This window comes from Ictalurus furcatus, chromosome 15, assembly GCF_023375685.1.
Source record: "Ictalurus furcatus strain D&B chromosome 15, Billie_1.0, whole genome shotgun sequence".
NCBI lineage: Eukaryota > Metazoa > Chordata > Actinopteri > Siluriformes > Ictaluridae > Ictalurus > Ictalurus furcatus.
In genome coordinates, this window is record NC_071269.1 from 27,136,319 (window position 1) to 27,148,609 (window position 12,291).

Sequence of the window (12,291 nt, forward strand, 5' to 3'; positions counted from 1 at the left end):
GCTAATCCTTCAGGGTTGTGGGGAACCTAAGCCTATCCCAGGGAGCATGGGGCACAAGGCGGGGTACACCCTGGACAGGGTACCAATCCATCACAGGGCACAATCTCCTACACGTTCACACACCCATTCACACACCCACTGGGAGAACATACAAAGTCCACACACACAGGATCGCAACGGGAATCGAACCCACAATCTTGGAGGAGGTGTGAGGCGGACGTGTTAACCACTAATCCACAATGCACAGCATATAATAATAATAATAATAATAATAATAATAATAATAGTAGTAGTAGTAGTAGTAGTAGTAGTAGTAGTAGTAGTAGTAGTAGTAGTAGTAATCATCATCATCAAGATCCTAACACTGCATCACTGCTTAAAGGACACAATTACACTCATTTCATTTAAAGTAGAAAGTATAATTAAAGTAAAATTTATGGAAAAATGCACAAAATATAAAAAAATCTCAGCAACGCTCTGATCTCCTACCATATCTAAATACCAAATACATTTAACCTCTTCATCACCAGGATTAGGGTTAGTTAGTGTTAATGAACGCTCTGTTTTCACTACACGCTAAGTGTTTCTACTGATTCCTCTCCTTCACCTCTGAGCTTCTAAACAGGCCACATTTTAATTCTATAATTAAGGAATAGAATGTAAAAGCTCAGAAAAGATCGAGTACCTGATAGAACTGTGTACTGGGATCACCTTAGAAATATTGAATATTCCTCTAAAACATGGAATATAAATTCAGATCCTGACATCGTGACACTGCATTAAGGACACAATAAAATCACTTCTGATTTAAATTAAGGATATAAAAGTGACGTATTGATGAAAAAATTAACCACCAGATGATTTGTTTTCCTGCAGGATCAAGGTTCGCTTGTGAATCGGTTGGAATTCTCTCAGATGATGCTACGGTGTAAACTTGATTCAAAATACAGAATATAAAGTGTATTATGGGATAAGGCATGTATGTGTGTGTGTGTGTGTGTGTGTTTGTGTGTGTGTGAGAGAGAGAATATTCTTTCACATCTGTGCACAGCTGGAATAATCAGTGGGATAAAGGCTTACTTCTCCTGGATGGCTGTTAAAGCAGAGAGAGAGCTGATGCTGATGCTGTGGTTGTTGTGATGCTGATGCTGCTGCAGGCTGCACGTGCGCAGGTGCCTTTCGTACTCCTCGTGCAAGCGAGCGTTGCGGCTGCGCAGTTCGGAGACCTGCAGCTCGAGCTCCGCGATCCGCGCCTTCTGCCGCTCCAGGAGCTCGTGCTGCGCCTCGATGATCCGGTTCAGCTCGCTCAGACACTCCGCCGCCTTGCTGGGCTTCTCAACCGAACCGGGACCGGGACTCTCCATCACTCTGCTTGGATTCAAACTCGACCAACATCCGGGTTTATTTCCATTAGCGCAGTCGGTTCCGCAGCCGCGCTCCACCCAAGTCCGACACCGCCATACCTCTGAGTACCGGAGACACAAACTGCGCGAGCTGGAAACTTTCCTCCTCCTCCTCCTCCTCACCACCACACCGCAACTCCGAACACTGATTCACATGTGTGCCGAGTCACATGAACCGACTCGTTTCGACTCAGAACAGAGGCTCTAAACGGCACTCTTGTCTAAGCTGCTGGTGACGTCACCACCACATACACACCGTGTTGTACAGAGCACAAACAAAATAATAAACAAAAACAATCATCAAACAAACAGCTTGATAATAATAATAATAATCATCATCAAATAAAACGTTAACATATTGATTAAAACTGATAATTGTTTCTGTTATTTACATTTTTATTTTATATTCTATAATATATTCTATATTCTATTTTTGCTGGTTATAATAATAATAATAATTATTATATATATATATATATTTATATATATATATATATATATATATATATTCCTTCACTGTCTGTAAACCACCTTTAGCAAACACGCTATTCAAATATTATTTATTATTATTATTAATTTTTAATTATTAATGATATATAATTTATTATTATTATTATTATTATTATTATTATTAATGATGGTATTGTTATGGTTAATTAGACAATTGTTATTGTTGTTGTTGTATATAGTTGATGTTTTTGCTTTTCTTGGTTTTTTTTATGTTTTTGCCTCCTAAAATCCAACCTCAGGTCCATGTCGTAGGAGGTGGTAACAACACAACACATCCTGCTAACTGTTCTGGCTAATGGGGCTCTGTTAGAAGATTCATTCGAATTGGCAGGTTTATAAAGATTGATCATGTCTTTTTTTTCATCCAGGGAAGGAAAACATCCCCATTATCCTGACACCGTGCTGCAATACTATAAGATTTTACTCATCACTTAGCAACTCATGCTGTGCAGGTACATTTGATTTTCATCCATATACCTCAGCTGCTATGTATGCAAGTTAGTGTGCATATTACATGGTACACCAATTCACACCTGTAGAACATTACTGTGTACTTAATAAATCGTTAACAGATTTTGTATGGAATGTAGTATCCAGAAATAAACTGCAGAGTATTTTTAAAAGTTGCCTTTTTTAATTTTGTTCCCCAACTTTTATTACAGCTTCACAGGAGAGTGTACGAAGTCATTGAAGTAAATATGCTTTTATCATAAAATACATCGGGTCCAGTGCGTCTTATTCGATTCTGAATTGCATAATTTTATTGAATGTATTAAGTGTGAGCTCTCAGCTATTCAGACCTAAACACAGATGACAAACCCGTCTCCACACCGACAGAACAAAGGATTTCAAGGCTTTAAGAGTAATCTTATTCTAGGGAAATTTAATACAAGCAACACATTTATTGTGGAAAACATAATTGTGGGGGACATCACAAACATGTTTTCAGTCAGAACATTCACTAAAACCCAGCAAAAAGGTATCAGACATTTATTTTCAATTCAGGCTGGAGTTCTCTAGAGAGGTGAAGGTAACAAACATGACTTGCAGAGTATGTTCTGTAATTTTCCCTCACTTTTCCTCCTCGTATATGCCTCCTTCCTGGAAATCGTGTTCTGACTCCATCTTAGGGGCTGGACAAAACGATGATCTAAAATTTATATCCTGATAAATTACATTACAACACACTTTTTTCTGAGATATTACCAGTATCATTTTATTGATTTTTTAAAACATTTATTGTTGATTAATAGAAGCAGCTAATCTGATAATAACATTTCATACTGAACATTTAAAAATGTAAAATGTTACAACTTCTAGAGATTTTTAAAAATGTTTACAAATAATCTTGTAAAATAGTGTTAGTTTAAATTTTTTTTAAAGCTCTTAATATATACAGGGTGTCCCAAAAGTCTCCGTACATACTTGGAAATTAACTTTTTTTTAGCAAAATGTCTTCTCAAATTTTTTCATACTTATATACTTCATATATATGCAGTCTCGCTGAAGATAATAAGGCTGATGGTATGGTTCACAGGTACCATATATATATCACGCGAAGCACTTAATTGCCACATCACCTGATCACGGCATGCCTATAAGTAGGCATGATTTTACACAAGCTTCAGAAGCCAGTCGTGCGCGAGGGTGCTCCCATAGTGTTATGCTAAATGCAACGTGGAGTTCCCTTTGAAAGGGAACTCTCATTATACTACAGCGCTGTTGAATTCTGGATTGTGAATGGTCAGAAGGTGTTGATTGACTTTTCTTTAAAGTAGCGCAGCTGCTAATCACAGCTTTATATGAATGCGGTCATTCTGATACGTTATTGTTTCTATAGTAACGGCTCATTCACAGGACCTCGAGGACTGGTGTTTTTCCACAGACCCTGAAAACTGCAGTCATCAAGCCACTCCTAAAAAAGAACAATCTAGACACATCACTAATGAGCAATTATAGGCCCATATCAAACCCATTCTTAATTAAAATTAATGAAAAATCTGTTTTTCAACAGCTGAACAATTACTTAGAACTAAACGATTGTTTTGATGTCTTCCAGTCTGGGTTCCGACCAAAGTACTGAGAAAGTATATTACTAGACAGAATGAAAAACTGGGTGGAACTTTCTGGCACTGTACTAAACTGGTTTGAATCCTACTTAAGGGACAGGGACTACTTAGTGTCTATAGGCAATTACACATCTAACATTACAAAAATGACCTGTGGAGTTCCCCAAGGCTACATTTTGGGGTGTCTTTTGTTTAATATCTACATGCTTCCACTGGTTCAGATTATGAAAAACAACAAAATATGTTACTATAGTTATGTAGATGATACACAGATTTACATAACCATTTCGCCAGGGAAATATGATCCCATACAGGCGCTGAGGAACTGCATCGGACGATGTGCCAAAATTTTCTCCAATTAAACAAAGAGAAAACTGAAGTTATTGTTTTTGGAGCTAAGAAGGAGCGATTAGAGGTCAGCAATCAGCTTCAGTCTGTAATGTTGAAGACAACATACCAAGTCAGAAATCTTGGTGTAGTCATGGACTCTAACTTGACTTTCAACAGCCATATTAAGACAGTTACAAAGTCAGCCTACTACCACCTGAAAAATATTCGAAGGGTTAGAGGACTAATGTCTCAGCAAGACTTAGAAAAACTTGCCCATGCATTTGTCTTCAGTCGACTCGACTACTGTAACAGTGTCTTTATGGGTCTCAATAAGAAATCAATTAGACAGCTGCAGCTGATTCAGCTGCTCAGGTCCTCACTAAGACCAAAAAAGTGGATCATATAACTCCAGTCTTGAGGTCGTTGCACTTGCATCCTGTCTGTCAAAGAATTGATTTTAAAATATTGCTGTTGGTTTATAAAGCACTGAATGGTTTGGGGCCAATATATATTTCTGATCTACTGGTACATTATGAACCATCCAGACCTCTGAGGTCATGTGGGAAAGGTCTGCTTTCTGTTTCCAGAGTCAAAACTAAATGTGGAGAAGCAGGATTTAGCCTTTATGCTCCACATATCTGGAATAAACTCCCAGAAAACTGCAGATTTGCCGAAACTCTTAGTTCTTTTAAATCAAGACTGAAGACTTTTCTTTTTGCTGCTGCTTTTAATTAAATCACCAAGGTATCTTAATTAATATCTTATGCTGCACAGTAACTATTACGGACCGGGAGGTGGAAGCAGAAGCAGGTGCAGATCAGCGTCTTTATTTTTACACAGCAGACAAAACACAGGAAACGCGGTCTATACATTACACTCAGAGGTTCAAATACTCATTTATTACTGCGAAGTGCACAGCAACACGAGGGGTTTAAATAACAAACACAATCAAACTAAAACACAGACACCTGGAGTAAATCAAGACACACCCTCGAACATCAACCAATGCTTAAACAGAAGGAGGACCAAAACCAAAACAAAGACACGTGTCCGTATGCCACAGTTCAGTCTCGTGCACGCACGCTCTCTACAGCCGCGCGGGCATGTCGACACCGCAGTGCCATCTGCCGGCGGGAGCGTAACAGTACCCCCCTCCAACGGCAGTCCGGGGCCCCTGTGTGAGCTGTCTCTCGATGCATCGGAAAACAAAGCGGCCTTCGCCGGGCAGCAGACAGGTGGAGCACCACCCCCAGTGGGGTTGAAACTCGGGGCGACACCCCCCGTGGGGCTGGAACGCTGAGCGACATCCCCAGCGGGGCTGGAACGCTGGGCGACATCCCCAGCGGGACAGCTTCCTCAGCAGGACAGGGCAGCGGGACAGCTTCCTCAGCAGGACAGGGCAGTGGGACAGCATCCTCAGCAGGACAGGGCAGCGGGACAGCTTCCTCAGCAGGACAGGGCAGCAGGACAGCTTCCTCAGCAGAAAAGGACAGCGGAACAGCTTCCTCAGCAGGACGGGGCAGCGGGACAGCTTCCTCGGTGGGAGAGACCTCCCCGTGGGTCTCCAGCTGGAGCTCTGAGGTCGCCCTGTTGACCTCAGGCGGAGGCTCAGAGGTCGCCACGTTAACCTAGGGCTGGGACTCCGGGGCTGCGACCTCCTGCTTAAACAGAAGTTTTAAAAACATGCCACAGTTTGGTCTCATGCACGCGTGCTCTCTACAGCCGCACGTGCATGTCGATGCTGCAGTGCCATCTGCCGGCGGGAGCGTAACAGTAACCTTTTTTGTTCTGTTTTAACCTATTTACATTTTTTAGTTTTATTAGTATTTTTTAAATATTTTTTTAAATGAACTCTTTTTAAATGTCTTTTCTTTTAAATGTTGCTTTGTGTTGCTTTTATGTGTTATGTAAAGCACTTTGAATTGCCTTGTTGTTGAAAATGTATTATACAAATAAATTTGTCTTTTTTTTAAAAAAACCTACATCATGTTATCAACCATGCTATCATCATCAACCTACAAAACGTTATTTTCTATGACAAAAGTCTAACACACAGAGTTGCTTTTGTCACTCTGTTGCGTAGTGGTTAGAGTTCATGCCAGAAGGTGTGGGTTCTCTGCTGTCTTTAGGCTGGTTTAAGACAAAATAATTGCTGCATCCTCATGAAGTGATTTATAATGACAAAAGTCCAACACACAATTGGGGCTTCTGTCCCTTGTTGGTGTTGCGGTTAGAGTTCATGTGTGTCTTGTGTTTTTTTCAGGTTCTAACCCGCATTTTGTCAGGTTTATGAATAAAAAGTGGTGCTGTAGAAGTATGAAGGTGTGATGGAGGGAGTGGCGTGTGGGCCTCTGTGGCTCAGTTGGCTGAGTCGTCACCGCTGTGGAGCAGAAAGTGCTTGGATCAAAACCCAACCAGAGTGCTTGCCTGGACTTTGAGGGGTTGAGAGGTGTGGTGTGGAGGAGGAGTAGACTGTGTGTGGGTGTGTTCCTGTGGAAGTTGCAGGTGTTGTGGGAGTGTAGGCTGGGGTATAGGTGGAGAAAGAGTATTGAGGGTTGTGTGAGGGGGCAGATGAGTGGGTGTGAGCTCAGGATGCATTGGAGGATTGTGGTGTTGGTGGGTCTAGTCTCAGTGTTGGTATGTAAATGCAGTGCTGGTGAGTTGTGGGTTTAAGAGGTGAGGGTAGATTTGAAGGAGGGGAGGAGGTGTAGGAGGGGAGGGTAGACTTGGAGGAGGGAAGGGTAGACCCTTATGGTGCCTCTTGTCCTTTCAAATGCCTCCTGCTCATCCCTCACCTGCACCCTTTCCCTTGTTGCACATCCCTCCCCTGCCCTCGCATTCACTCACACACTCTTTGTCTGACTCCAGGATGTGCACCCACCCCGACTTGCAAGTCCTCCTGAAACTTCACCTGCATCCTTCCCCTTATTGCACATACCTCACCTGCCCTCCCTTCCACACACACTCCTAGTCTGCTTTACAGGATGTGCACCCACCCCCACAGATACAACAAGTGTGTGTTGGACTTTTGTTGTCATAAATCACTAATGAGGACGCAGCCAAAAAGCAATCTTGAACCTGCCAAAAGGCAATCCATGATTTCAGGACACACAACACTTGCACAAGTTTACTCTAACCACTACACCACAGAAGAACGAAATCAGCTCCTGTGTGTTGTACTTTTGTTGTTGTAAATAACTTCAGGAAGATGCTGCAATTTTTAGTCTTAAACAAACCAAAACACAGACGAGAACCCACACCTTCTGGACCGCCAACACTGACGCTGACACTAGCCACTACACCACAAGAACAACAAACATGGTTGAGTGTGTGTTTTTTAGACTTCATTGAAACACTTCACAATAGAACAGCACAGTTTATTCTTAAACCTGCCAAAAAAAGAGTCAGAACCTGCACAAACCAAAACTCAAACACAAACTGTAACCACTACACCACAGAGGGATAGAATTAGCTAAAGTGTGTCGGACTTTTTTTCGTCATAAATCACTTCATGAGGACGCAGCCATTTTTAGTCTTAAACCAGCCAAAAGACAAAAGAGAACCCATACCTTCTGTAAACCCACCACTGGCATGAACTCTAACCACTACACCAGAGATGATCAAAAGCAACAATTGGGTGTGAATGTGTGTTTTTTGGACTTCATGAAACGCTGCATAATACAGTATCACAGTTTGTCCTTAAACTTGCCAAAAGAAGGGTTAGAACCTGCACAAACCACAACAGGAACACCAACAACTACACCACAGAGGAACAAAAGAAAAACTGTTTGTTGGACTTTTGTCATCATAAATCACTTCATGAGGCCGCAGAAATTTTTAGTCTTAAACCTGTCAAAAGAAGGGTCAGAACCTGCACAAACCAAAACACAAACTCTAACCACTACAGTGCTGGGGCCCACTATGGGCCTCACGGCGCAGCTCCGTGCTGGGCCCCTGCAGGAGGCGAGCTAGGCATACCTGGTTGGTCTGTTTGAGGAAACCAACCTGGGCGTTATCCACACCAAGAGAGTGACCAACATACCCAAAGATATTCAGCTGGCCCGCCGTTTTCGGGGAGAGCACGCTTAAACGACAACTCTGTCTAATATACACAAAGGCTCTTTAAAGAGCCACTTCATCGTCTCAGAAAACTGAGCAATTTTCTTTCTTCAGCTGTTTAAATATTTAGAACGTGGTACAGAGAGGTAAGGACAAATCTATCTATCTATCTATCTATCTATCTATATATATATATATATATATATATATATATTAATTTGTGCACTTTTATGATAACTATACTGCTATGTATGTTACATAATGTTTGTTTGTTTTTATAGTTGAGCCGTTTATTGTCATTATGTCCAAACAATACAATGCACAGTAATAACGCTGATGAGCTGTGTCTGTGTAAAATAGCCCAAACCGACCTTCTGTTTCAGGCGGCGTTGTGCTGGATGGAGCTTGACTGCCCTCGTGTGTCCAAACTCGGGAACGGCAATTTCCCAGAAGCGGTATTCTGTCCTGAGTGTACATTTGTAGTTAGCCCAGAGTGGGGTAAGAAATATTCCGAAATTATATATCATGCAATTTTTTTTTTTTTTAAATGTTTTGGTATGCTGTCCATATACCGTCTCTCTGTCTGTCTGTCTGTCTGGCCTGCACGCACACACACATATATAGTGAAATTGGAGCAGCGTTCAGAGTTCTAGAACTATCCTGATGATATGATTGACGGTTGTTCCCGGATGACGCCGTAAATCGCGAGTTTTTAAATGTTGCGATTTCTGAGCACGCCTCTGTATTCATTTGAACGGAGTTGTATTTAATCATTGGTCTATCTAACCTTTTCATTTGATTAGTTACTTTGTTTGTTTATCTATCATGTTTAAGAATGGACATTGTCACAAAGCAGCTGTACAGATATCTGGATATATTATTTCTATATAAACTTAAAAAAAATCTATATCATGAGATGAGGGTATGTTCTTTAAGAATTACACTGTAAAAAATGTTTGAAAGACTTAATGCTGAAAGACTGTAAAATAGCGAAGGTAAAAAACTGTAAATTATAAAACATGTTAAATACTGTTCATGTAAATACAAGTAAATTTGATACTTTTTGCATTATTGCTTTGTAAAAACTGCATTATTTTACAATAAAAACCCTTAAAACAACAGTAAAGTAAACTAAACAGTAAATCACTGTGTTTACTACAGATGCATGCTCTTTGAACTGTTTTTTTTCTCCTTGTGTGTTTCATTATTATTATTATTTTATTTTATTTTTTTACAATAAATCACAACGATGTGGTCAACAAGAATATGTGTGTACCTCTATGAAAATAAACCATTTTAGGCCTGCCCTGGTCTCTCCCATTAATTACATGATCATTTGGATTTCAGTGACTCCTTTAGAGTTAGAGAGGACTTAACTTGAAGAGTGTTCATGATTATAAGTAATGATTTGTTATTACAAGTGATGACTCCAAAGTCTTTATAAATAAAAACTAATGCAGTGTTATGGAATTATGATTAAATTGATATAAAATGCAATGAGTGACATGTTTTAAAGTCCAGTCTTTATTTTACTGGCCATATGCATCGTATTGCATGTATGTGGCATTGCATCATATTAATAAAATATGTTAAAAAGCATAATTTTATGTTTTGAAGCTCAGTCTTTATTTTTATTTTTTATTGGCTTTTCAGTTGTCCAGTATGTGCCACAACGCTGCATAATATAAAGAAAGCATATTTTTAATGAGCATTTTATGTTTTAAAGTTATGGCCTTTTTGTCTTGTCCAATCAGCACTCAAGACGTTGTATCACGTGCACTGGCGCCTTACCCTTGATCTGGTGACTTTTCTGGAACAAACAAACAAGCAATGCACATACCACGCTGAGCTGCTGAAAAAAAATAAACATTTCACACGAAATCTGTCTGGTGAGCACAAATAAACACGTTCATAAACACATGTAAAGTTAAAGTTCAATAATTGTTTTAGTTATTTGAATACAGCTTTTGTGTTGTAAACCATTTATTTTTATTTTCATAGTATAACATTTATATTAATATCATAGTAACTCACATTACATGGACCTGTTGGGTGTCTAGATAGAACGTTTTATCCTTTTAATATATAACCTTACACATTGGAAATTAACGAATTCGCTCTTTTTTTTATTTGAAACGTTTGTAACACTACAGTTTAGCAGTCTGTCGTGGTGTAGCAAGGCGAGGCGAACTTCTTGTTTAAATGATATCTCTTATTGGTTATTGGTTGCGTTCAGTGTGAGTAAGTTTTGAATATGCATTAAAAAGTACACTTACTGCTTTTGTAGTTTAACATTGCAAAGTCTGAGGGAATATGTTCTGTACTGCAGGCTGCATCGCAGCGAACCATTTTCAAATGTGTTGCAGTTGATTGCAAACAGTATTTTCCCAAATATGCAGCATTTAAGAGCCATTTTCATCTGCGCCATAACAGCCCTATACGGACCCCCCCTAGTGTCAGGTAAGAAAAAAAAAAACAGCCATGTGTAAACCATGCTCTCAGTTTCGTGATCAGTGCCTACAGTTTTGTAAACCATGCCCTCATATTTGTAATCTGTGCCGTCAGATTTGTAAACCACGCGCGCACCGCATTAAAGTTGGGTTTATATTGGACATTCGCTGCACATTCGAGCTTCTCTCTTCTATTTCTCAAGAAATAAACACACAAAAACGACATAATGTGTATTGTCTTAATAATGTATATTGAGACTTCCGGCTGAGCGATAGATGGAGTAAGACGCAACTTTCGGGGCTCCTGCAACAACCTTTAATATTATTTTATAGGCACTTTTTTTGTGGAGTGTTTTTGGTGTAAGTCGTGTCCAACACCTTAATCTTCACTTTTGATGTCCAAAATGCCAGCAAAATCCAAAGGCGGGAGCGTTTCGTCTGCTCCGCTTCAGCGGCCTGTTCCACACGCTGCATCCTCGCCTCGTAGTGATCCCTCCTCCCCCTGCGAAGGAATTGTTATGCCCACTGTCCCCCCGATTTCAAGGAGGAGCTCCTCTCTTCACTCCGAAACGAAATGGCAAAACGAAACAAAATTTGACTCCTTGGGTAGTTTGCACTGGGTTCTCCATCATTTGGGGATGGGGACGATGTAAGTGCTATGGTGAGGGTGGGAGGGGGTGGGACTGTTCACCGTCTTGCCAGTTTGGCCTGCCAAGTGTTTGTTTGGAGTGTATGTGTTTTCTCTTTTATTTTTTTTTTTATTTTTTTCCCTTCTTGTTTCCTCTCCCCTTTTCCTTCTCTCAGAGGCGATACTTCGTTTTAATTTTCTTCCTGCCGTAAGCACTTAATAAATGTCCACTAATACTGGAAATTCTGGCTCACATGTGAACTTTGTGAGCTGGAACATTAAAGATATGGGAAGCCCTATGAAAAGATCTAGGGTATTTGCTCATCTGAAACAGCTCAATGCGGACATAGTGTTTCTACAACAAACTCATATGCGCACCACAGACCAGGTTAGGCTTAATTGTCCATGGATTTCTGAGGTGTTTCACTCTAATTTCAACTCTAAGGACAGGGGGGTTGCCATTTTAATTGGTAAGTCGATTCACTTTTTATCTTCCAAATTAATATCAGATGAAAATGGCAGATACTTAATAATTTCAGGTACATTGTTGCATGTCCCTGTATTATTAGTTAATATTTACGCCCCAAATTTTGATGACCCACACTTCATGAATAAGCTCTTTGAGCGCCTCCCTTCAATACATAATACTCTCCTTATATTTGGAGGAGATATGAATTGCGTTGTTGATCCTAGGTTGGACCGCTCTACTCCCAAGACCATGACACCCTCACTAATGTCAAGTACGCTTTCTGATTTCATGTCCAAGAATGGTTGCATTGATCCTTGGAGATTCTATAATCCCAGTATCAAGGAATATTCTTTCTTTTCACAGGTGCATAAGT

The 12,291-nt window shown here is 40.2% G+C and overlaps 1 protein-coding gene across 1 annotated transcript; it reads right to left on the bottom strand.

Annotated features, from left to right (window-relative positions):
- Positions 1–889: 889 nt before the first annotated feature.
- On the bottom strand, positions 890–1,463 carry LOC128619555 (uncharacterized). The gene has a single exon (XM_053643804.1). It carries the CDS (start codon positions 1,362–1,364, stop codon positions 1,077–1,079), a length of 288 nt encoding a protein of 95 aa, XP_053499779.1. The 5' UTR covers positions 1,365–1,463; the 3' UTR covers positions 890–1,076.
- Between the last annotated feature and the right edge of the window lie 10,828 nt (positions 1,464–12,291).